At 38.2% G+C, this 27547-nt stretch overlaps 1 protein-coding gene across 2 annotated transcripts in view; it reads right to left on the bottom strand.

Moving 5' to 3' along the window:
- Nucleotides 1–27547, bottom strand: part of RERG (RAS like estrogen regulated growth inhibitor) — a 114251-nt gene that overhangs the window by 71709 nt on the left and 14995 nt on the right. Inside the window, exon 1 of one of the 2 annotated variants that reach the window (XM_072765963.1) lies at nt 17667–17714. The exons of the other annotated variant lie outside the window; for it this stretch is intronic. Within the exon in view, the coding sequence (XP_072622064.1) occupies nt 17667–17679 (13 nt within the window). The 5' untranslated portion in view covers nt 17680–17714. Of the gene's footprint in view, nt 1–17666; nt 17715–27547 lie in introns of those variants that run through there. 2 annotated transcript variants of the gene reach the window in all.

Here is a 27547-nt window from a genome sequence, read left to right as displayed (position 1 = left end):
TAAGTTTCTATCAATAAGGAGAAAGAGAGATGAGAAGTGAGATCACACATACACAGCCAGGTGGAAAATGCCCCATGAACTCATTGCAAAGATGTAGCTGAATGGTTCTGCTATTCAGAGTAAATTCTGAGAGAATGTCATTATGATGATTGGAAGGAGTCATCTGGAAATTCAGTCATTTTCTCTTTTATACTCTGAAGAATTAAATTACAGTTGATGAAACAATTTTATCCCAGAAGAAGAAAATAACTGGCAGACTATACTTGAAGGGGGTTCTTGTGAAAAGCACTGTCCATCTACACCAAGTAATTCCTCCCTTATCTTAAACATAATGGGAACAAAATGGCTAATATGAGTTTTGGAGGTTAAAAATCATCAAATATTGACTCAAAGATAGAAGATCACATAAAATACATGTCTTATTTCTTTTCATCTAACACCATTAAGAATACATAAGTTCTAGGAAATATGAGCCTATTGCTAAATTATAAAACATGTACTTTCTTCATACATGTTGATTCCAGAATGATACCAACATCAAGTGATATAAACTGTTCATCTCTATATTCTAACTTAATAATAATGATCTTTCACTTCCTGATGACCTCAAAATATTTTACAGACATTATCTCATTAAGAAGGTATTAATGGGAGATGCTTGCCCAAACATTATGAAAAAGTGATGGGAGATATGGGATGGAAGACCAGAAGTTCAATGAATGATAATAATCTGAAATGTAATAATAATATAATATTATGTAATAATGCATAATATAATAACTTGTTATCATATCATTTTTAATAGTTTAGAAAATGTCTTTTCAGTCAGGATATCATTTAAATTTTAACATAAACTAGGAGAGTGGCAGGAAAATATATAATAATAATCTGTGATCAAGTTGACTCATTAAATTTAGTTGAGGATTTTAACTAAATGCTAAAGCCAACAATAGCCAATCTGTGGAAGGAGCCAAGATGTCCTTCAACAGATTAATGGATCACTTCTTGGCCTTTTGTCTAAGATCAAGTGCAACAGATGAATGGATAAAGAAGATGTGATAGATAGATAGATAGATAGATAGATAGATAGATAGATAGATGATAGATAGATAATTACTCAGCCATCCAAAAGGATGATTACCTATCATTTACATTGACATGGATGGAACTGAAGGGTATTATGCTGAATGAAATAAGTCAATTGGAGAAAGAAAATTATCATATGGTTTCACTCATATGCAGAATATAAGAAAAAGTGCAGAGGACTATAAGGGAAGGGAGAGAAACTGAATGGGAAAAAATTAGAGAGAGAGACAAACCATGAAAAACTCTTAACTTTGGGAAACAAACTGAAGGTTGCTGATGGGGAGGGGATTTGGGGGGATAGGGTAACTGGGAGATGGGCATCAAGGAGGGCACGTGATGTGATGAGCACTGGGTGTTATATGATATATATAATAACTGATGAATTATTGAAAACTACATCTGAAACTAATGATGTACTATATGTTGGATAATTGAATTTAAATTTTAAAAAATACATAGTAAATGCTGAATAAAAATAATTGTGTTGGGACGGCTGGGTGGCTCAGCAGTTGGGCATCTGTCTTTGGCTCAGGGCGTGATCTCACAGTTCTGGGATAGAGTCCCACATCAAGCTCCCTGCATGGAGCCTGCCTCTCTCTCTGCCTATGTCTCTGACTCTCTCTCTCTGGGTCTCTCATGAATAAAAAATAAAATCTACACAAATAATAATTTTTTTTACAAATTTAAATGTGTAATGGTATACTTATTCAACATCATTTTTGCAACTCAAAAATTTGCATCATCTTTCTGAAATATATATAATAAATAAAAGTCTTTCTTTCTGGTAGCCAGAAAATATAGGCATCTAACTCAATTTTTAGTGAAAGAAAACCAATGAAGGCATAAAATATCACATTTGATCCAAACTTCTAGTTCAGGTGTACAATGCAGGAAGAATATTTTCCCTGATGTTATGTAAAGTTTTATGCACGGTATATTTATTTTGCAATCTCATTCTGGGATGTCAAAAAATTGGAAAGCTATTAGGATACTTTTTCTTTAAATAACTGGCCTTCATGTATTATTTTAGAAAAATCACTTTATTATAGTTTATCCTAAATCCATAGAAAGCACAGCTTTTACACAGGCCCTTTAAGAGTGTGGAGAGCAAAGTCTCATCCTGATTAACCCTAACTACACACATTTCAGGGTAAGCCTGTCACAAATCCAGCTGGGAATAATGCCCAGTTTTATCAGAACTATGTATTTCTTCAGCTTCTCTGAAGAACATACTGGGGAGTCTGTAAACTAACACTTAATATCTCTATTTTCCTATCAAATTTTTGTAGGAAGCCAAGTAACTTTTCTTAAAGTAAAATGTGTGATGTGAATTTATGGAAACCTACTTTATCCTGCTATCACCCTCCATCTCTTGCAACCAAGACACATATGTCAAGTCCAATGACACTCATGAGTCAGAACATGACGGTGAGCACAAACTGGAGAAAGGAAAATTTGGGTAAATCACTTAACACCTTTTAGTCCATTTTTCATCCATACCAGTAGTCTCCAAAGGGAGACAAGAAGCACATACCCAAACTTCTGTTTCTATTAATTTTAATCTCATCTTTTAAAAATTTCTACACTTTATAGTTTTTATAATGTGAATAATACATGAGTGTGGTAGTGACATGTAGTTAACCCAAATGAGCCTGGTCCAAGAGAAGCGAGAGATGTTCCTTTGTATATAGGAGTAGTTTTGCAGAAAGGTCTTATTTATCTTCAAATATGTCATTTACTGTTCCTAAATTTGTGGCTTGCTTCTTTTTAAAAAAGGAACATAGGGATGCTTGGGGTGATTCAGTCTGTTGAGCTTCTGCCTTTGCCTTCGGTCATAGACTAGGGGTCCTGATGTTGAGCCCTGCATTGAGCTCCACACTCACTGGAGAGTCTGCTTCTCCTTTTGCCCCTCCCTGCTGCTCCTGCTTTCTCTCTCTTTTTCTCAAATAAATAAATAAAATCTTTTTTTTTTAAAAAAAAAGGACTATAAACTATAATTTTTTTTCTAGTGAAGAGGTAATAAACCAGAATTTTTGAAATTTTTTAATCCAGCAAACGTTCTTACTCATACCAGTTACATGATCATTCAGGCCTAATTTATCAGGAATTCACAGAGACCCAGATCATTATTACAAGCTATAAACCTGGGAACAGAGTGTGATCAAACCGATGAATTAAATAGCAAGCATCCAATGACAGCAAATCATAATGACAGACAGTGTGTCATAAAAGCAGTCTAAGAAGAATTGTGAAAAATGCATATCAAGTCAGTTTGGGGGCAACTTGTGATTTTCCTGTAATTCTTCTTAAAAGGGCCAACTCTTGGAAGTTCCTTCAGAATATGAACTAAGGTGCTTATAAAGTCTCTCTTAGATCGTATGATTTGAAATTATCACAAGAAAGAGGGGGGGTAGACATAAGGAACAACAATCTGTTTTACATGTAATTTTATTTTCCCTTAACCTTATAGTGACAGAAAAGCAACTCCAACAATTTGTCAAACATAGACTAATCACTGCACAAATAACCTCCATGTGATTCCCCAACATTTACTTCATTCCTAAGCAGACAAGATCTTAGGGAAGCATATGCCCACAATTTTTTTCTGATGGTATGTTTATATAATATTCATTCCCCCCAAAACATTTAGATCTTATGTTGATTGCCACAACTGCCAGAACGCACATAAATTGAACTTAAATTCTGCAATGTTTCAACAACTAGAATATAGAACACAAAATACTTATTTTCTTTGCTCCTGAGATATGGTTTATATTCCTAAAACTGTGTCCTTTTACAACCCAAACCTCAAACACATTATCTAAAAAGGAATAATATAGGCTGGGATGAAATTTTGTGACCTAAAGCTTGATATTCTAGAATCGTCATTATCTCTCCATGCTGAAAAATGTGCCTCTTTCATCTTTTTCACAGGGAGGGGGAAAAGTCTAAAGTTATTAGGATACTTCTATTTGCCTAATTATTTTTCCCTCTATATAATCTCGTCCTGAAGGATTCCGTTGGAACTTGATCCTGCTATAGCAAGTCATACCTGCTAAAGACAGTAAGTTATAAAGTGCTGTTTCCGGATTCATTGCTAAAATTCTAGAAGTTGAGGTAAAGAGATCTTGAATCTTAGTGATCTGATCCTGGGTTTAAAGGATAGACATACTAAAATAATCTTTGCTGATCACTGTTTTTAATGGAAACTAAGATTTACTGAACACCTTTCAGAAACTTTTGAACACATGTGTAACTTTGTATTTATAATTCCTATAGGAGATGTTAGTTGTTCCCATTTTACTGGAAATAAAACTGAATCTCAAAATTTAAGTAACTAGTCTAAGGCCATGGAGCTAGACAAGCATAGAGCACATAATCTTCATATTCTTTTTTTAATTTTACACTGTGCCATCCTTATCAAGTTGGTTCTAATAAATTAACAATTTCAGGAAAGCAGCTGTTTAGAATACTGTGGTGAACACACACAGTAGGGTCACAGCAGTGAGTCACAATTTTGTGGAAACCCCTCCCCTCACACCTCTTCTTGAGTGTGAAAACCGTGACTCATTTCTAACCAATAGAACACAGCAAAGGTGATGGGATGTCATTCTCATAATTATGTTATGTTACCCAGACCGGAGTGAGAGAGATTTATTCGCCAGCTTTGAAGAAGTAAGCTGTCATATTGCAAGGAGGTCATGTGGCAAGGAACTGTGGGTGCTTGTAGAGCCGAGAGAGATCACTGGCTGACAGCAAGAAAATGAATTCTGTGAAAATATTTTTTTTAATTTTTTACTTTTTAACATTTTATTTAAATTCAATTTGCCAACATACAGTGTAACACCTAGTGCTCACCTCATCATGTGCCCTCCCTAGTGCCTGTCACCCAGTTACCCCATTCTCCCACCCACCTCCCCTTTTGAAGCTCTTTGTTTCCCAGAGTCAGGAGTCTCCCATGGTTTGTCTTCCTCTCTAATTTTTCCCCATTTAATTTCTCTCCTTTCTCTTATGCTCCCTTTCACTATTCTGTCAAAATCTTAAATGAGTTTGGAAGCAGATTTTTTCCTGGTCAAGCCTCCAGATGAGAATGCACTTGGATGACATCATCATGAAACCCTTAGCAGAGAACCTACCCATGATCAGTCTGGCCATCTGGCCCATGAACACTGTGAGATAATAAATGAGTGCTGTGTTAAGTCACTAAATTTGCAGTAATTTGTTATGCAGCCATAGAAAAGTAATACAGATTCAACTCTCTTTATAATATATGGTTTTTTTTAAAAGATCTATTTATTTTTAGAGAGAGAAAGAGAGAGAGAGAGAGGCAGAGAGAGCACAAGAGGCAGGAGCAGAGGGAGAAAGGAGAGAGAATCTCAAGCCGACTCTGCGACCAGTGTAGAGCCCAATGCCTGGCTTGAGCCCACAACCCTGAGATCATGACCTGAGCTGAAACCACTGGTCGGATGCTCAACTGACTCCACCACCCAGGCACCCCTACAATATATGGGTTTTAAGCACACAAGGGACAAGTTACTACATTAAACATCTGTGTAGATTAAAGAGTGAAACTGCCTTTTCTATGGCAATACACTTCTGAACAGGGGGAAGGCAATCTGCTTAATGATATTCATCTGTGCCAATCTATAAGGAACATCCTTTCCACCCCCTCAAGGAATGCTGATGAAAGATGAGCTTTTAACAGTTTCTCTCTATGGCATGCAAGGGTTCCAAAAGCAACCAGCAACATATTGGCATTGCACGTTTCAACATGAAACCATAGGCTCTCAAGTTTGACGGGAAGTCAGTATTTCTTGACTTCCAAAATGGTAAGGCAAGTCAGAGTTTAAAACAGTCCTCCTCCTCCTCTCTTCTTTTCCTTCACTTTCAAATGTGTAACAAACGCTTTTTTGCTTCTAGGAGTGAAAGAAATCTTGATCCTCATGAATTCTTCCCTTTACCATACGATGCTGTGCAATTCTACACTGATATCAACAATTAAGTTCCAAGCCACAGTTTTGAGAAACTCTAGTGGCCATTATATGCTGAACAGCCACTGTGTACATGGAGCATTTCCTGTTTGCTTTGGTAAGGGTCAGAGGACATCTGAATGGTCAACTGGCAGAAACAGAAGTGCTATTACTCTATTTCGCTCCTTCTGCCACAAGAGTTTTAGAGTTGTCTTACTGCTTTAAGGATGTAATATATTAGTTTGACAGTAAAGATGAACAGGCAACAACAACAAAACCCAGTAATAACAAAGACTCATTCCCTGAAGCTACAAATTAGTTGTTCCCTGTCTGTTTTGAAGACTTATAGGGCTGATGAATTCAGTATTTGGAAAACACTGAAATTCGCTCTCATTCTTAGCTATGATGAGGAAGCTGGGGCATGAATGAAAGCTCAGTTGTACAATCAGGGAACAGATTCTGAGCCTCCAATGGTGAACAAGGAAGTGACCTAAGTTCTGTGCTGGGCAATGGCTACAAACTTGGCTTGTCAATGAAGTCCCTAGGGAAACTGAAAAATGCTAATGTTTGGGGCTAGGATGTGGCTTCAGATTTCTTAAATGCTCCCAGATAATTCCAATATGCATCCACTGGTTTAGAGTTGGTAGAAAAAGGGAAGCTACCTGGGTAAGGAAGCTCCTCAGGAAGCCTACAATTCAATTCAGCTTAATGAATTAAATTTTGCAATACACAATCAAAACATTTTTATTTTCTTGAGAGGTTAATGTTATTTGAAGATTCCCCTTTTCAACTTCCATGTTTCTTAGCTCTGACTACCAGGTGATCTCCTTCTTTGTAGGACTAGTTCTCAGGGTCTCCCTCTCCTTTCTCACTCCTGACAGTGTTCTGGGTAACTCCAACCACTCGTGTGTGTTTGAAAAAGACATTAAAGGAATTCATTTGTTTATTCATCTGAACAATATTTGCAAATGCCTACTCTGTTCCATGTATTTTTACAGACAAAAGATTTCATTCTTGCCCTTAAAAACTGAGGATTGAATGGGAAGACAGATGGGGCTTTAAACCATTAACATACTTTACCCTTGACAAGATGGGTACGGAGTATAGGAAGACAGTCACAAAAGGACTTAAGTATGATCAGGTAAGGTGAGGAACACTATGCAGGTAAAAACTGAGCTAATCCTTGAAGGATAAATATTACTTTGCTGAGTGAGCAAAGGGGATAGCTGCTTGTGGTTAGGGTACAAACCCTGTATAAAACTATGGAGGTAGGAAAGAGAATTGTGACTAATGCACCAGACACAGTGAGTCCGTGGGAGTAGAGGAAGCATAAAAACAAGAGTAAAGTGTGGGAAAGGACTATCATGCTACATGACACCTGAATGACTGATTAGGTTCTTAGCAAGTGCCGCTCACTGTCTACGCGCCTTATAACTTTTTCATTTAAACTTCATGGCACACATATGCACTAGATACAATTATTCTTATGTACAAATGAGAGAACTGAGGCCTAGAGAGGTCAAGAGTGTTGTTTCATATTTTAAGCAGCAGTGCTAGTTTGCATTTGGTCAGACTCCAGAAGCTAAGCATCATCTGCTCCACCACACTGTCCTTTAAAAAAAGATTCTATTTATTTATTTGAGAGAAAAGAGAGACAGAGAGAATGTGTGTGTGTGTGTGTGTGTGCAGAGTGAAGGGAGAGGCAAAGAGAGAGGGAGAAGCAGGCTACCCGCTGAGCAGGAAGCCTTATGTAGGGCTCAATCCCAGGACCCTGAGATCCTGACCTGAGACAAAGGCAGATGTTTAACTGACTGAACCATCCAGGTACTTCTATTTTGTCCTCTTTAAGGAGAAAGTGAGACAGCTAAGCAGGTGCCAAATTTATAATGGCCTCCAATGGGAACTCTTTGCTATTTTTATCATCTATTTCTTCTTTGGAATTATTCAATTAATTCTCTCCTCCTCTAATTCCTTGTCACATTGGTCTTGGGTGTGACCTATGCATCAGGATTTGTAAAAGCTCCACCCCCCATAATTGTTTTAAAGATTTTTAAAATTTATTTTAGAGTAGGGGAGAGGGGCAGAAGGAGAAGGAGCTAGAGTCCTAATCAGACTCAGTGCTGAACACAGAGCATGATGCGAGACTCGATTCCACGACCCTGAGATCATAACCTGAGCCAAAACCAAGAGCCAGATGATCAACCAATCGTACATTCTGGTGCCCCCCCCCCCACATAATTCTAATGTGTACCCAAAGGCTGAGAATGAATGGAGAGGAGATGCAAAGCATGGGTAAGGAAGCTCCTTAGGGAGCTTGCAATTCAATTCTGTGACCATCTGCTCTTAGAATCCCTGATTCTGCTAGATCTCCTTGGATGCCTCTACCTTCTGCTAGGGGAAGGCATCTCATTTAGTGCCAAGAACCTCTCTATCTATGTGAAAGCAATGGCATTAGTTGTAAGCATTAACAGAGCATCAAGGGGAAAATTCTGAGATTGGAATCTCTGAAAAAATAATGCTTTTTAAATACCTTCCTGTGTTGTCAAGGTGTGGTCCTTGTGATCACAAGTAAAAAATTACTACCATAATGCCAAATAGTGAAATTCTTTATTTTTTTCCTGTTCAGCTTTTATAGCAACCATATCATCTGGATATTTCCTGGACCATGTGCTCAACCCAAAGATTAACCTTTGTGGAGAAAGACATTTAAAAGCAATACATATTTAATTCTAAAACTTAAAACCTTCTGAGTAAGAAGAGATTAGAAGGAAAATTTAAAAAATAGTTGATATCCATCTGATATATGAGAGAATCTGGTTTTGAGTCAGAGAGATGCAAGGGGAGAAAAGAAGAGAAAAGGAGAAGAGAAGGTAAAAGGGAAGGAGAAAGAAAAGGAAGCTGACTGACTCAGAAAAAAGATGGAGAGGGGCACCTGGGTGGCTCAGCTGGTTAGGTGTCCAACTCTCAGTTTCAGCTCAGGTCATGATCTCAGGGTGGTGAGATGGAGCCCTCTCTCTTAGTTCCCTCCCCCGACCCCACCGGCCCTGGCACTGACTGTTGAATCTGCTTGACATTCTCTCTCCCTCTCCTTCCACCCCTCCTCCCCCACCCTCACACACAAACGCATAAACTGTCTCTCTAAAATAAAATTTTAAAAGGAAAAAGGAAAAAAAAAAAGAAGAAATTAAAAAAAAAAAAAACACTTGGAGACTACTTCTTCACAGCCATATGAGATAAGTGACAAAGAACAGGCCTTGCTATTAATGAAAATAAGCTGCCAAAGTCCAGGACCATGCGGAAAATAACAAAGCATTTAATTATACAGTGACAGTTGCAGCGCTGGGGATTTCCTGGAGATTAATGGAGCAGCTGGGAAGAGTCGATGGCCCTGGGGACAGCCGAAATGATCCCAGTGAATGAATAATACCCAGGAAAAGCCTCTTGTTAACTTCGCTATTAAGCAGAAAATGGTGGAGGACCTGGGTGCCTGGTTTGTTTTCTCCTTTTTCTTCCTATTTAAAAAAACTTAACACGGGATAGCTTGGTTTCAATTAAGATTCCTACAGAGATAATTAGACCGTCTAATTTATCTCTCACCAAGTCTCTTAACCATGGATAAAACTTCCACTACACTGGGGGTTAGGATCAAGATAATTGTTGAAAAGATGGGAAGGGCAGAAGAATAGATGTTATAAAAATTGAGCTTCTAAGAGGTGATAGAACAGGTGTTCAGATCAAGAAGTAGGATGAGACCATGATGAACCCCAAGTAAAAGATACTATTCTTTTTGGAGAATAAGGCTTACAATGTAAAGGAGAGTAAATGCAATATTCAGCACAACCATATGCTAAATATTAACATATTAATACAAAATTTAAATTTGACTTGACTGGCAGCCAGAAAGTTCCTTAGGTCTGGGGTCTTAGCACCATTACTAATTGGCCCATATGTCAACGACCAGCTATACCACTGTTAACTCTTAAGTCTGACAATGTCTGATACTAATGTGAATTAAAGCCAAATATATTTATTGCTGCTTCTTGGTCATTTAGCTATTTTTAATAGCAAAACTAAATACTCTGAGACCTTTTCAATTGTCCTAGGAGAACTACAATGAAGTAAGCATTTATTATTCTTTTATAGGATTATATCTTGCTTTCCTTTGCATTATCAGGAAATAAAAAAATACCGAAGACACAAGGACCTAGAAAATTTCTTCCCATTATAGTAAATAAGAATAGATGATGCCAAGCTGGGTCACAGAGTTCCAGAACTAGTATGGGTTCTTAAACAGGCAGTAGTTTTATTTTAAGGATGAGGAATAGATATCCAGAGACATGGATTATTTGCTTGCCCAAGGTCACAAGGCTAATCGTGGCAAAGTCAAGACCATAACTTCTGTCCCCACCCCCACCCAATCCAAAGTTCATATACTTCTACCAGCATTTTCTTTTTCTCACACGGTCAGCTTCTCCTTGGTGAAGAGATGTTTATCTTTCATTCTCTAATAGAATAAGCTTTTGACAAAGGACAAGAGAGCACACTCTGCTCAAAGATCCAAGCTTGGGTAAGCACTGTCAGTTGGAAAAGGTCACAATGTTTCTACTGATATAATAAGGAAGTTACACAAACACATGTACAAAGATTTCTAACCTACTGACATTCTTCTTTGATCATCATGCATGAAGAAATGTCCAGAAAGGAGACAGTATGAAGTATATCAATGAAAAGGGAGTGGTCTTGGGATCAGTTCTTGCTCTAACACTAATGCCTACACTAATTTATCTTCTCTACACTTTGGCTTTACCAAACAATGGGAATACATTTTACATATTTAGTGTGAAGATAAAAAAATGAGTTAATTGTATGTAGCATATAACAGATACATATAATGTGTGTTTATACCAATAGCATATTAAAATTGTATGTAGCATGTAATGTGTACTTAATAGTAAGATTTTTATCTGTTTTTCCTTAACAGAGCCTTTCCAGCCAAAATGATAATTATTAGAAAGAAATAAATGTTCTAGAGAAGGAGGAACCTATTATTCCTTCCACAGTTTTCTACTCACCACTGGCAGGAGTTTAAAGAACACCCCAGACAACATGTCCTCTCAGGAGAGAGAAAGAGAGAGAGAGAGAGAGAGAGAGAGAGAGCACTCTTGGTCTCTTGACATCAGTGATCAAAAGAAGCCAAGGTTTCCCATATTGTACCACTTCCCAGTAAGTCAAGTAGAACTTTCTGTGATGATGGAAATGTTCTCTATTTACACTGTCCTTCCCAGATTCTTTTTCTTTTTCTTTTTTTTTTTTGTTCTACCCAGATTATTGAAATAGCTGCCTAACTCTTTCTCTGTCCCACCCTTGTTTCAAATCTCTCTGCCCTAAGTACACACCCTATTGTATTCTTAGTATAGAAATCAGAACAGTATAATTAAAATGCAAACCATATCGTATCACTGCTCTGCTTAAAATATTTCAGTGGCTTTTCATCTCATTCCAGTAAGAGTCAAAGTTGTTACACTGACCTATAAGCACCTATATGGTTTCACCATCTTCTAGAATCTCTCTGACCTCTTTCCCTTCCTCCATTCCACTCCGCTCCTCTCCAACTAAATTGGCCTCCCTCTTCAGTGTCCTTGCATACATAGAACCTTTGCACTTACTGTTCCATTTGCCTGGAATGCTTTTTATTCAGATAGCCAACCACAAGACTCACTCCCTCACTTTCTTCTGATCTTTGCTTAAATGACATCTTTTCATTGAAATCTTCCCTGATCACTCTTTAAAATTGCAACCCTCAACACTGTTTCTACTCCCATTTTTAATTTTTTTCCATTACAGCTATGATCATTTGACATAATTTGCATTATTTTTTCTTATTTTATTTCTTCCCCTTTAGAATGCAAATTCCATTATTTTTAAGTAATTGTTCCTTGTTATATTCCCAGAGTTTGGACAGTGTCTAGCATACAGTAGGTAGTAAATAAACATTGGTTGCATAAATGTTCTCTAGTTAAAATATGAGGAAGAAGGAGCTTCTGGGAGAATTTGCATGACCTTCACCAAAGTGAGGGCTAAGAAGTGGAGAGCTTGGTGAGCCTCATCATCAAAAGTTCATGGAAAAGGCAGAAAGCTATAGCCTTCTAGTTATCACCAATTTCAGTAAGGATACAAACCAGGGAGCTTGACATTAACAAATCTCTATAATTTCTTAGACTGTGAACATCCCCAAATAAATTATTTTCATAACAATCTATTTTTTTAATGCTTTGTGTTTTTTTAAGTTTATTTATTCATAAGAGACACACACAGAGAGAGAGGCAGAGACACAGGTAGAGGAGAAGCTCCCTACAGGGAGCCCGATGTGGGACTCCATCAGGAGACTCCACGATCACACCCTGAGCTGAAGGCAGACAGTTAACCACTGAGCCACCCAGGCATCCAATCTATTTATTTCTTAGCATTAACTTAAAATGTTAATTTTCTTAGTAACAGGAAGACAGGGAAGAATTGAGGTTACACTATATAGAGTCCAGGCTAAGGATACGATTAGAGGGGTTTGAAGAACTGTAAGAATTAAAGCAGATAGTGATAGTTTAAATAAAACCGTAAACACCCATTAGGTCCATAGTGCCTGTGGCAAGTGATACAGGATAACATGGGAAGCCAGCTGGGGTCTACAGTGGGTCCTCAGGATTTAAACAGAGAGAAGGCCTTTGGGATGCTGAAACACCTGAAAGCAAATGTCATTGGTAATGGGTGCCCATCATTTTAGAGAGATCCAAAGGTGGTAAGATGTTTCTTGGTTTGTAAATTAACACACTTATAATACTAGAACCAAAGGAAGTTTTTGATATTTGGAACATCTAGGTTAAGTGCCTGAAAACATAAGTATAGATAAAAACAAGAAGAAAGACCCTTGGTTTAAGAGTTTAATAATGGACAGCTAAAGATAGAAAACACAAAAGAGAGGACAAAGTCATCCAGAGCAAGTAGATTCAGTTTCTGTGACTGCACAGCAAACTGCATAACAAATTTAGAGGCTCAAAACACCCTTGATTATCTCTTAAGTTCCTTGGGTCAGGAAATTCACCAGATTGCAGAGTCAGTTGGGATTGTGGTCTCATCAGAGGCTTGATTTGGGCAAGATACACTTCCAGGCCTCTTCAGGTTGCTGGTAGAATTTCAATTCATGGCAGTTGTAAGACCCATGCTCATTTTCTTTGCTGGCTGTCAGGGGCCATTGTCAGCTCCTAGAGATTACCTGTAACTTTTTGCCGTGAGGCCCTTTCACAACATGGTGTCTTATTCCTTCAGAGCCAGAACAGGGGTCTCTCACTTCAGTTGGCTGAGATGGAGTCATACATGATGTAACTTAATCATAGAAGTGACATCCCACTCTTGCCATTTTCTATTGGTTAGCAACAAGCTACAGTTTATGCCCAAGCTCCAGGGAAGGGGATGTAACTCATTAGAGACGCTCTCCAGGTATGTCTGTCATACCCACACAAGCATCATCATAGAGCTCCAGATGATTACGTTTGAGTCACAGGCTGCCACTGCCATATATGATAGTGTGGATCTATGTGTAGACTAAGAAATGATGGATGGATTCTGGATGGGGAACTGAGCATTCTAAACAGGAAGTGTCCCTCACCCTCGCCCCTCACCCTCGCCACCATCACACAAAAGAAACATTAGCTTCTGTTCATTATACCTTCCGGAAATTTCTCAAATCTGTCCAGGTTCTCTATAAAGCTCACCACATGTCAAGGTCTTTGCCATTTCTTGCTGGGACTGCTAGATCAGCTTCCTAACTGGTCTCCCTGAACCTCTGCCTCTGCCCTATCCCTCTTTATAATCTATTCTTCACACAGAAGCCAGAATGATTTTTCTAAAACATAAATATGATAGCATAGCTCCCCAATAAAAGTGCTTTACTAGCTGTGCCTTTCATTTTAGTTACAAACTTCTTAATATAGTCTGGTTTCTGCTTCACCTCTTTAGCTCCCCCTGAGCTCCATGATCCATTCCAATTGGCGATGCTTGTTGTTTTTTCAAAATTTCCATGTTTTTTCTTGCCTCCACTCTTGCTCTACTATTTCTTCTGCCTGAAACATATCCCTATACCCCTCCTGCCTCCTCTCTCCCCAAACAACCCAGACTTGCTAACTTGTATTCATCTTTAGCTCTGTGATCTCTTATTCCCCAAGCCTAAATTAAGTGCTGCTTCTGTGTGTCCCCACAGAAGCATGCACATCCCCTTTCCTGGCACTAGTTGCTTTATCAGGATCTACCTGGTTTATTAGCTGCTAAATCCCTGAAACTAACAGTGATTCAACCTAGGGCTGCTGAGTAGCTGTTGAATGAATAAATGACAAGTTTTATGATTAGCAGCTATCTTGCCACTGTCCCAAAAGTCTCACATTTATTTTCTAGTGTTGAAAAGTATAGAGAGATAACTAAATATCACATATGCAAAGACTTCTTGTGTGGAGATAATTTTAGACTTAAAAGAGTTGTAAAAATAGTAGAGTTCCCTATTGCTTTCACCCACATTCATGAAATGTTAACATCTTACATAACCATAGCACAATGACCACAACTAAGGAATTAACATTGGTACAGTACCATTAACTAAACTACAGATCTTATTTGGTTTTACTAGTTTTTTTCAGTAATATCCCTTTTTTTCTCCCCTTTAGGATACAATGTAGGATCTCATGCTGCACATAGGATGGCCACATCTCCTTATTCTCTTCCAATCTGTGACAGATCCTCAGTCTTTCTTTGTCTTTCTTGACCTTGACATTTATAAAGAGTACTGGCCAGCTATTTATATAGAATGTCCTTCAATTTGGGCTTGTCTGATGTTAATCTGTGATCAGATATGAGATTATTGGGGTTACTGGAAAGAATGCCACCAAGATGATGTGTCCTTCTCAGGGCATCGTATCACTATGGCATTATGCCCTCTTCCTAGTGATGCTAATCTCTAGGACTTGGTTAAGGTGGTATCTGCCAGGTTTCTTCACTGTACAGTTACTATTGTTCCCTTTATAATTTTTTTGAAGTTTTCTTTATTTACTAGAGAGAGAGTGTGTGCACATGGGCAGGGGGGAAGAGCAGAGTGAGAAACTCAAACGACTCTGTGCTGAGTGCAGGTCCTGACATGGGACATGGGACAACAAGAATTGTATCCCACAACCCCTACATCATGACCTGTGCCGAAATCAAGAGCCAGATGCTCAACGTATGGAGGGATGCCCCTGTTCCCTGTGAAACATTCAGACTATGCAAATATCTTGTTTCTGCTTAAACTTTTACCCACTAAACCCACCCATGGTTGCCTGCAGCAATTATTACCATGGTGTTCAAATGTTCTATTTCCTTTGTTCATTCTTTAGTATTTAGAATTTCTTTATAAGGAAGGTTTGTCATTTCTTCCTCTTTTATTTCTTTAGTCACTTACTTGTTGCAAGACTATACTTCCAATCGCTTCTCGGCCTTTTGGCTAAGATCAAGTGAAGACTATACTTCCAGGGATCATTTTATAGTTTGTTTATATCAGTATGGATGCAAGAATATCCATGTTTTCCCCCAGGGTTATAATCAGTACTGGGTTTATGTTCGTATTTTGTTCAAATGATTTCAGTTCTCACCCCTGGAAGCCCTTTCAGGTTAGTAGGCATGCCTCCATGCTCTGTTTTTCAGTTCTTCCTTACTTTCTGACACCACAAGATATCCAATGCTCATCTTTCATTTGTCTGCCCCAGCCCTGGAACCAACCACTTCTCCAGAGAATCCTGATTCCTTTTATTAGAGAATTATACTTGCCTGTCTGAACTCCACACCCATTCCCACACTTCCCGCACCGAAATTCTCTCTTCTGTTTCCCCTTAATATGACAGTTTTAGAAACCTATAAGGGTCCATGACATAATAACAGACATATGAAAATACAAAATAATAGAAAGGGTGCTGAATTTAGAGCTGGAAGATATTCCTGATAATCTAGCATTTTAACTCTGAGTCTGGTTTGGATAGAAAATATATTGTAAGTAAGAGCAAGTATAAATATCATTGCAAAGGAGGGAACGCTGCCTAAAAACACTTGGCTATTATTTTCCCTGCATGCATTCTCCTGTTCCTAAATTTCAATGGAAGGCAAAGGATTCAGGTTATTATTATACTACAAAAAGGAGTGAATCGGTGAAAAGAGCCTTGCTCCTTTTTAGTCTCTACTTTCCCACCCCTCCCCCAAAAGGATTTGAATCTGAGATTTTCCTTTGCCAGCAGGAAAAAAAGTAAGTACCTCAAGAACAATCAAAACAATGACTCACAAACTGTGCAAGGATTTAAGATTATTTCCCTGTTTTGAGAACTTTGGGGGGGATTATGCTAAATAATATGCTGAAGGGTAAAAGAGAGTGTGCAGCTGTAGGACATCTATGCTTGCATGACACACATTCACAGGATCCAGGCTGGACTCTAAATAACAAACACTGACTTCCTTCAACAGCACATTCCAGGCCTGCTATTAAGGGAGCAAAGGCAAAAGACATTTAAGTATGATCATAAATGATCATTTAGAAGTCACTGGAAACTGATCTTTTGAAGCACTCTTTCTCTACTGTCTCATATATTGTCTGCTGCTCCCTAGGTCTCAAAATATATATGTTCTTCCCTCAGAACCTATGCTTTTGAAAATAGCTTTTATTAGGTGGAATGTTTTTAATTAAGAAAAAAAAAAAAAGAAGCCTGATCTCTTGAAAAAGGTTGGTGTTCAGTAAAATCTGTAGTCGGAATGTTTCGCTCTTTTACTAGCATTCCATTATCTCAGATTCATGCACTATATATACAGTCTTGGTGTTGTTTAAAAGCCTGGAGCCCATCTCTTCCAGGAATGCTTAACACGATGTCCAGTTTACAGCTGCCAAGAAAGGAGTGCTATTTTGCTGTATTGGTTAAAAGCAATTCTGTTGACCATAGCAGGACCTCTTGCTTGTGTCCATACTTCACCCTCTGGTTGCTGCACGATACTGGGTTGATTGTCTGACCACTGAGAACTTGATGAAATCCATTAAGAAAATCCTACTGGTGGTTGTCAGGTTCTCCAGGTATAATTTCCACAACTATCTCAATATCCACCAGTTAAGCAAGATCAATTTCCAGGTTGTTAGATGGCACAGAGTAACTTACATCAAGGATTCACCCTCAACATGTATCAGAAATTGAGAGTTTTTTTGTGTGTGTGTTTCTTAAGGATCTTTATATATTGTCTTCCAATATATTGTCTTCCAATATATTGTCTTCCAATATATTGTCTTCCAATATACAAAGGTTTAACACATTCCCCAGAAAGTTAGAGTGTATCAAATTAATGCTTGCAAAGTGACTTGGGTAAAGTCCTCCTGAACATCATTATAGTTGTGGCTAATGACAAGTAGGGAAAGATTCTAATGAGTCACCCAGAGATGGTGGCAGAATGGCAGAGATTCCCTCACTGCCTTCAAGAGGGTTGCTATGGGTAAGGTCCAATATGGGCTAAGGATTAGCCTAACCCAATACGGATGGAATGAGGTACAAACTCTTTGAGACCCCTTACCTGTCCTTCCCATGTTATGTACAAAGGCCACTGTCCCAAATGCCAAAGGTACCTAATTAGGAAGTAAAGAGTTGGATCATCAGAGACAGGTCATTATTAATCTCCAATCTTTCCTGCCTACTCATCTTCTTCCTGCTAAGTAGGTGGCCTTCACTCTGCTCTGGGGATGATTGTGTATCCTGGTTCTGAAACCATTCATGGAAAATCTCCATTTACTTTTTTAATGCACAACAAGTTTGGCTGTTTTTTTTTTTTTAACTGTTGGTTTAGTTAATTGCCCAGATCCATCAGCATTTATTTGTCTCAAACTGAACTGAGGTCAAAAGAAAATCAGTTCAGGAAGGTGGGAGGAAATCAGAGTTGGCTGCCATATGGCACCAAACTGAGGCAAGCAGATACCTAGAAGTTGCATCACTGATGATAAATACACTATTAACATGCCTCCTCCCCAGAAGGCTTGCAGCTTCAGTTACCATCCTATGTTCCCATTACCAAATCACATTTAAATTAGATTTATGAACAACTTAAGATGGAGAGCCACTCAATCAGATGGTTTTGTGTTTTATGTATCTTGAGATATTTAAAATAAGGTGGACAGACAAGCATGTGAAAAGGACATAGGTGTCTACCCAGAATGCTCACTGGACTGCATGCATGCTTTACCCACAGCAACACTCTCAAAGCTGTGTGACCTTTGACTACCTGAGGAATATGAGCCAATGACATCTCTTCTCCCTTCATGACATTTAAAATCTGGGAAAGAAATGGCTATTCCTCCACAAATTATGTCAGTAAGCCCTCTGCAGTCAACAATTTGTTGAACAGGATCCATCCTGAGTCAAGTTAGAAAGCAGCCCAGGCCTAGAGATATGTGGGATGTGCACACCATCCATGTGAAATGGTGTGGATGCAGAGGTTTTGTTTGTTGATGGAAAAAAGGAAAACATTTTGTTCTACCCAGGCACAGCTTTTCTGACTGAAGAGTTGACCCTGGATGAAGATAATTAACATCAGCTTGCTACAAGGCTGGCAGAGATATGCTGGAAAATGACCCCTTGTCTTAGCCGATCTTTTCCCTTGAGAAGTATTTCTCAAACAGATGCAACCCCCAGCTCAGGCTTCCTATGAGTGACTGTGCTTGAGTTTTAAGCCCTCGTGCAAAGGTCAGTCAGGTCTCCTCTACTTCCAAGACTGTGGACCTCGCACCCAAAATATGCCGAGTCAACTCAAGTAAACATACAAGTGAAGAGAAAGCTTTTGGTGAGTGGTGAATAGTTAGTTCACACTGAAAACAAAATCCATGCCACCTCTCTCGGATAATAAATCATTTTTTAAAGACCCGCAGAAGTGGTGATTCCCCAGTTGCAGGCAGTAGTTCATTCAAAGAAAGGGATTTTTTACCCCTATTGTGTTGTACTGGAGAGGAATAGCTATTCTTCAGCATTCACAGTTTATATTTTACAAATACTGTGTGATCCTTCTTAACTGCTGACACTGAAACAGAAGAGTCCTAGGTGAGAGCAAGAAGAGAGGTGAAAGCAAAGTCAGGCACAAGGGAGAAAGTTTCTAATCACAAAGTAAGGTCGAGGGGTTCCATCTCATGTATAATAACAATTGCTAACACTGACTGAGCTTTCAGTAGTTGTCAGGCACTAAGTATGCTCATAGATTATTCCACTTAATACTTACAATGACACCTGGGGCAGTCTTTCATTCTACAAATATTTATTGAGCAACTACATACAATGTGTCAAACACTAGTCTGGATGCTGGGGCTGTTGCACGTGTCATAACACAAAAATGCCTGTATTCTGTAGCTTTCATTACAGGGAAGCCAAGAAGCAGTGCAGCCAGGATCCGAATTCAAGAAGTCTGGCTACTGAGCTATAAAATTATTATAGTTATTAGCAAGGTATCATAAAATGCAGACTCTTTTGGAGGCCAATGGGGATCTCATAAATCACCAATAGTTAAATGTGAAACAATTGGGAGATATTTGCATTCTCTGATACTATTGGATTGGCGAAATTGAACTACTCTCGACTAGGACAGTCTAAGCAGGCAAGGCCTAGAACTGAAGAGAGCTAGCATTTGCAGTCTGAGCTCCTGGGTTCCAGTTCTGACCCACCATTCACTACATCTATGCTGTGGGCAAGTTGCTAAACCTCTTGGAACCTCCATTTACTCATCAGTAAGACAGAGATCATAACAAGACCGAAATGGTGGTGCTATGATGAGCCATTAAGTGAGGTATTATAAGTAAAGTATCTTGTAAAATGCCTGGTGTTCTGTGAAGGAAGCTATTTTTATTATTCACTGTTTAGGGGCTCTCAATGCTAGACAACAGAATGTTCTCATGAAGCTAACTTAAGTCATTTTAGGAATGTGAGCCCTGCACCTTATAAATTCCTGACTACACAGACCAGGGCACACTACACCCATCTGTCTTCAGCATGTGTGCTCATGGGGGTGGGCAGTGCACAGAGAGTGGACAGGCTGCCCTGCCTGACCCAGGGCACTATTTAGCCTGACTCAGAGGCTGAGCAACCTGTATTAGGGAGACTGGTTTTCATCCTGTGCCACCAGCTTTGCTTCCTTTAGGTGTCTGCCCTAAAAAAGCCCAGGTTATCTAGGGCCCATAGAAAACCAAGATGCCTAAAGATCATAAACTGCTTTGTCTATGAGGATATCACTTGGCCTGGATCCCCATATTCAATGCTTCAGTTCTCTTTAGTGGTGAACTAAACTCTCCCTTTTATTTCTCTTACTGTCTTCTCCCTTGGTGAGGATGCATCCATTGAGATATGTGCATGGTTTGAACAACTATGGGTATAGCCTCCTCTCCTATGTGTACCATTCTCTAAGGTAGCCCCTCCTTTTCCAAGAGGGGTGCAGGACTCCAGTCCACCCAGAACATGCGTCACTCAAATGATCACTCACTGTGATGCCCTGTACTTGGAAACTAACTAGCTATGATTCTTTAGGATTTTGGTCATCTCCACTCAGTTGGTCTCCATGAAGTCTTATTAGGACTCCATTCCTGAGTTTTCACAGACTATTTTGAACTTCGGGGCAAGGGGGCAAATGTAGACACAGACTCAGAGAACTTATTCTGGATAGAACATATTGATTCTCAGCAGTTTCACACTGTATGCAGCCAAATTTTCTAGGAGCCTCAATTTTCATGCACAAGAATCCAAATTATTACACATTTACTACTCGACAACACAAATTTATCATCTTATACTTTTGTAGGCCCCTGACAGTTATCAGGGCTCCTCTGGAGGCTAGGAGAGAATCCATTTCCCTGCCTCCTCCAGCTCCCAGAGTTTACCCACATTTTTTGGCCAATGGTCCCCTTTCTCTGTCCTCAAAGCCAGCACCTCATTACACCTCTGTGACCATTCCTTCTTAGTCACATCTTCCCTTAGCCTCCCTGCAGCACATCTCTGACCTCAGCCTAGAAAGGTTCTTCAATTTTTAGGAATCATGGGATTAGGCTGGGCAATCTAGAAGAATCTCCTCAGGTCAAGGTTCATAACTTCAATCATATCTGTAAAGTCCCCTTTGCCATGTAAGAAAATATATTGACAGGTTCTTGAGATTGGGGCATGGATATCTTTGGGGAGTCATTACTCTGCCCATTGCAATGCTCTCACAGCCCCCAATGGGAGTTCCACATGCAAATATATTCACTACATTCTAAGGTTCTCAATATTTACAGTCTATTATATCTGTTCATAGTCCCAAAGCTCACATTATTCTCACCAGCTCCAAAACCCCAAATCTCATTAACTACCTCATATAAACCAGCTATGGGTGAGGCTCTGGGTGGCAACAGGAGGTAATCTTTTTCCAATGCAAATATTTTAAAATAACACAGTTGTTACTGTTTCTATAGTTAACATATTTTATCAAATGTTTCCATTTGGTGATGGCATTCAAAAAGACCATGAGTGGGTATTTTGTTTCCTTTTGTTTATTCCAAAAGACTATGAGTGGGTATCTTGTTTTGTTTTGTTTCTGTATGTCCCCATATGTCTACTGCATTCCACTTTAATCTTTCCATTCTGTCTTCAGCTCTAAAAAGCTACATATGAAACTAAATGAAGACGAAATATTAAGCCCATTAGAATCTCAGAATTTTCCATATATTTCAAACTTAGGAAACACTAGTACTCATAGAGGGTTTAGGTTTTGACTTTTTGGAGTAATACTCTTAGTCAACACACACACATGCACACACACACACACACACAGACATTCATCAAGTAACAGTGGAGATTAGAAAATTACCTAATTTAATTGAATGGCTAGTCCAGTATCTTTTAAAATTCAGTTTCGTTTCCACCTTTATTGATATATCTTCATAGAAAAATACTCCAAGATTAAAATAAACTTGATATTTCTTGGAAATTGCTTTCTTTATGTTTGCATTTGTTTACCAATAAAACAAAACCCTTTCACTGTCATAAAATTATAGTAAATTTGGAGTCATTCAAACCAGGACATGTTAGAAATAAACATATCAATAGTACAAATTGTGTCAGAACTTAATACAAGGTGCTTAAAATAAGCTTGACTAAGCAAAGGAATTTGGGAGACTCTGATGACTATTCTATAGGGTATCAAATAATATAGAAGTGTTTAATTACTAACTATGGCAATGCAATATTGCATAAATAAAAGATAATCTTTAAAAATCTTGTTTCATGATACTTTAAGTAAAATGCACTTACAGAAGCTACATTTTCTCATGATGGTTGGTTTGAGAATTTTGTAATTTGCACTGAAAAAAACCTCCTTTTTACTGAATCTGAAACAGTGACCTGAAAAACTATATGCAAAGTTTCCACCTTGACATCACAACTGTTTATGCCAATTATTCATCCAAAATAGCACCACCAAAATGTAATTTGAATAATTACAATATAAAATGAATTATCAATTATCGGATTAAAAATAATTGGCAACAATAAATAATGGTAGTCCCTTGCAGTTATAAGCAGCATCATACTTTAACAAATTTATTGACCTATAAGTCTCAAGCAATAATTAATCACGAATTATTCATAGCAGATAAAGGATCTCGAGTTATCTGATGGGATCCAAACCTGCCCAATCTGCCCTCATAAAATGTTTGAAGCCTTCTGGCATTTTGCCCTGTGTAGGAGCCTGGTTCTTTCAGCTATTTGGTTCACAAGAACATCTTGTATTTCAGTGAAGAAAAACAACACTCTCCTATTGTGACAAATAATGGAGGAAATCTCTGCAATCCAATATTTTTAACACACAACATCATTTTAAAATTTTGACTTGACTATACATTTTCCTTAATGTTGACATGCTAGGACTTTCATGTTTTTAAAAAGCTTCTGAGTTTTGCTTTTGGGGCTCTTCCAGGTCAATTTATTAATGTATCCTCCCTTCCCACTGAGGATATTTAACACACTTCACATTTTTCACATATGCAATGTTAGGCTCTTCTGTCTTTATAATTTCCATCTTCTTCCCTTAGCACCTCCTTCACATACTGCTGGGTCTCAAAAGCCAAATGAGAGGTTTTAGCATGAAATCATAGGCAGAATTTGGAATAGAAATATTATTTTTAAAACTGAGCCGAATAAAAATGTAATATAAGGCAATAAGATCTCTTAGTAATCACCGTCTTCTCTGTTCTGTTTCCTCATTTTCCTTAGTAATGGATCAAGTAAATAAAGTAGTTTTCATAGATACCAAATTATCTAAATGAGTGCTTCTAAGTACTGAGGAAGAGAAGGGGGGCAGGAGAGGGAAAGAAAACACTCACTGAGTATTTCTAGTATTGTGGTTGACATTTTGTTAGAAAACTTCACAAGTATCATAGATAAAAGGACAGACAGTGAAGGCAAAATGCCTGGGTTTGAATTCCAGCTTTGCCAGAATCCAGTCACTACCTGTGTGGCCTGGCACAAATTACTTACTCTTTGGGACCTCAAGCTACCCATCTGTAAAGAAGGGATAGTAATAGGGCCAAATCTATAGAGTAGTTGAGGTAATTATTTGGGGTCATATGTGTTGTGTCCTATAATAGTGGTTGGCTTATAATTGATGTTGTAAGCATTAGCTAGTTATTATTATTGCTGACTATTATTAGATCTCATTTGGTTTGGGTGCACCAGAGCCCACATATAAGATGATTATTATCATTTGTATTTTACTGAAGAGGAAACTGGGCTCCCCAAAGGTAAGTAAGCTAATCACACATACACTTCCCAAATGATCTGTTGGGCTCCAAGACTGTGCTTCTGCCACTGAAGGGAATGAGGACTGCTGAACTAGCTCTGGGCATATTTTAGAGGACTTTTCCTGGGACTGAACCAGCATGATGGTGAAAGCTCTTCTCTCCTGACTACCATTCAGTTCCTATCTCTTTTTTCACTTTGTTGTCCTTTTCCCCCCTTCTAATTCCCAACATTCATGACATATGTGAATTGGTATGAGGAAAACATCATAATCTTGAAAGATAAGAAATAAGAGAGAAGCCTCCTTCAAGGTCTCTCCAAGTATTTTCCACTGATTTCTCTTCCTTTTCTCAATTCCTCCAGCATTTATGGTCTGAACTAAACTGCTAGAACATGTTATGTATGATCTAAATTGCTAAATTGCAATTATACCTCTATAAATTTCTGATAAGTAGTTTATCAGATTTCACTTTTTGAAAACTCATGAAGAGTTCCATCCTTTCTCGAAGGCTCTCCTTCTGTATTCCTCCCCAACTATCTTTCCAAATGGGCCCTGAGCCAGAATTGAGTAAAAAAATCAATCATTCTAAGATCTATAGCTTAGTTGTATCCATGCAATGCAATTGGCATTTTGTCCATGTAATTTCATGGTTTTGATAATACGTTGTGATTATATAAAATGTTATCACCAGGAAGAGCTAGGTGATGCATACACGAGAACTCTCTGTACTGTTTTGCAACTCTGACAATTCTTTTTAAAAACATTTCAGGATAAAAAATTATAAAAATCAATCATTCTGCTGGAACACAAACTATCGCTAGCTGATTTCTAATTGTAAGTCATACATATCCAACAAAGCACTAAGGTCTTGGAAGACAAAAACAAGGATATAGTTCTCTGGACTTTCCCCACAAATACTGACATTATAGATAGGAGGACGGAGAGAGTGGAAGAGTTGGGAACATAGGAGGAAATTTCATAAACATTTGTAAATTGATAAGTGAGAGACAGGAAATCATGGATTAAATTTTGGGACTCAAAGATCCAAATTCATGGTTGCTATGCTCCTGTTATTGTAAGTCATACATATCCAACAAAGCACTAAGGTCTTGGAAGACAAAAACAAGGATATAGTTCTCTGGACTTTCCCCACAAATACTGACATTATAGATAGGAGGACGGAGAGAGTGGAAGAGTTGGGAACATAGGAGGAAATTTCATAAACATTTGTAAATTGATAAGTGAGAGACAGGAAATCATGGATTAAATTTTGGGACTCAAAGATCCAAATTCATGGTTGCTATGCTCCTGTTTTCATCTCTTTTGGAACACTGTAGAAAAATTAATTTAAGATTATAAAATATTTGAATGGAAAAATGTCCCTGACATTGGAACAGATAACCATTACTCATATCACCATGCATGGCTGAATCTTCCTTTAAAACCTCTAACTTAACATGTGTTGCCAAATGACTAGGAAGCTGGCTCAGTTGTTAGATTCAGTTGTAATTTATGGGGTTCATAATGCACAAAAAAGTCAAATAGTTTTCAGACAAATAAATATTCACAATTTTTTATTCTTTTTAAATTTTTGGCTTTACCTCTTAAATTACTGCCCAATGGCATTGAACAAAAGAGAATTAAAAGAAATATTTTTAAAAACCAGGAAATGCATCAGTGAGAAAAAGATGTTATCTTTCTACCCCCAGAGTGGAAATTTAGGAACTTTTGTCAATAATAGAGTTCTACATACCATTCCATAAGTTTTATAAATGCCACTGTCAAAAAGCAGTTAAAAATCATTTTTCCAAGTCATTGTTCCAACAGTCAAACTATCTTACTTTAGTTCTACATTTGCCTTAACTTGACACGGTGAAGCTTGGTGTTAATGAAAAGTTCAAGGTTATGGGTTCAATTCCTATGTGGACTGCTTAGCTTCTCTCAGTAGAAAGTTCAGTATTGTGGTCTTAGGCTATATGTTTAATTTCCAGACACTTAACAATGCAGTTTAGCTGAACTGACCCCTACTATTGTCAAACATCTCATCCCAAAACCAAAGCTCAGCACGTCACAGTTGTTGAAGTATATATTCTTTTTTTAAAAGAAAACTTACCATAAGAGTGAAAAATTCTAGTTGTAAGGAACCTCAGAAAAACCTCACATTTGCTTTGTCCCAGAGAGTATTTTTGGCTCACCTAATCCACTCACACTCAGATTAGCCTCATGAGGGCAGATAGCCCATCCTTTTTTTTACCACTGTATCACCAGTACTTATGGCAGTGACTGGCACTCACTGTTTCTAACACACAGCTGGAGAAGAGCTCTATGCATTTTCAATATTGCAAACACCTATTTCAAATGGAAATTGAGTACTTAGCAAGCTTAACACAATGGTTCCCAAAACGTGGTCCCCAGACTAGCAGCATCAGAATCATCTGGGAACTTGTTGGAAATACAAATTCTCTGACTCTACTACAGATCTACTGAACCAGAGCCTCTTGAAACATGTATTTGAACAAGCCCTCCATGTGATTCTGAGGTAGGCTAAAGTTTGCTAGCAACTGGGATAACCTAATGAAGAAAATCTCTTTCCAAACTCAGTGGGGATTTGCAGTGGCAGTTCCGAATCACATAAATCCTTCCATTTTAGTACAGAAGTTTACATTCAAATCCTGGATGAGTGTCTGAAAAATTACTTCCTTTCTTTTTTTAAAAAGAAGATTTATTTATTTGAAAGAGAGAGAGAGAGAGAGAGAGACTGAGAGTGCTTGTGGCCTGAGTTTGGCAAAGAGAGAAGAAGAGAATCTTAGGCAGACTCTATCTCAAGACCCTGAGATCATGACCTGAGCTGAAATCAGGAGTCAGATGCTTAGCTGACTGAGTCAGCCAGGTGCCCCTAAAAAACAACTTTTTGTAGAGAAGAGATACTTGGACCAATAAAAGCTGATCACGATTATACACTTTATATAATGATATACCTTGAATCCTAAGAATGTGAGACAAAAACAAGAAATGCTAAATATAACATTAAACAAGGGATTATAACTGTAAGCCATCCTCCCACATCACTCTTTCTAAGGCAAATCTAAATAGAATTTATTTAATGAACACAGAAGTAATGTGATATGCTGGTAATGTCCCCACACTTAGAGCCAAAGACCTTTGTTTTTCTTTACTGGCTATAAATTACCCCAAAAAACTCATTGGGATTCTTAATCATTTCAATGAGCTAAATTATACCAAAGTGGAAAATTCTATGCATGAATAAGAGCATCAAGGGCCCATAATGTTTAAAACCAACATATTTCTAGATAACAGAAAATAAATAAGGATGATACATATACTAGATCCAAAAGTCTCCAGAATAGGCCAGGAGAATAGGTGAAATCTAACGAAACTATGTTTAAAAGGATGAAAATAAACTTCTACACCTGGGTTAAAGATTTTATTTATTTATTCATGAGAGACACAGAGAGAGAGGCAGAGACATAGACAGAGGGAGCCCTATGGGGGACTTGATTGCTGGACTGCCGGGATTTTTTTTTTTTTAAGATTTTATTTATTTATTCATGAGAGTCAGAGAGAGAGAGAGAGAGAGAGAGAGAGAGAGAAGCAGGCTCCATGCAGGGAGCCTGACATGGGACTCGATCCAGGAC

This window comes from Vulpes vulpes, chromosome 8, assembly GCF_048418805.1.
Source record: "Vulpes vulpes isolate BD-2025 chromosome 8, VulVul3, whole genome shotgun sequence".
Classification (NCBI taxonomy): domain Eukaryota; kingdom Metazoa; phylum Chordata; class Mammalia; order Carnivora; family Canidae; genus Vulpes; species Vulpes vulpes.
Note: the sequence above shows the minus strand (reverse complement) of the source record. Positions and strands in the feature narration are given on the sequence as shown.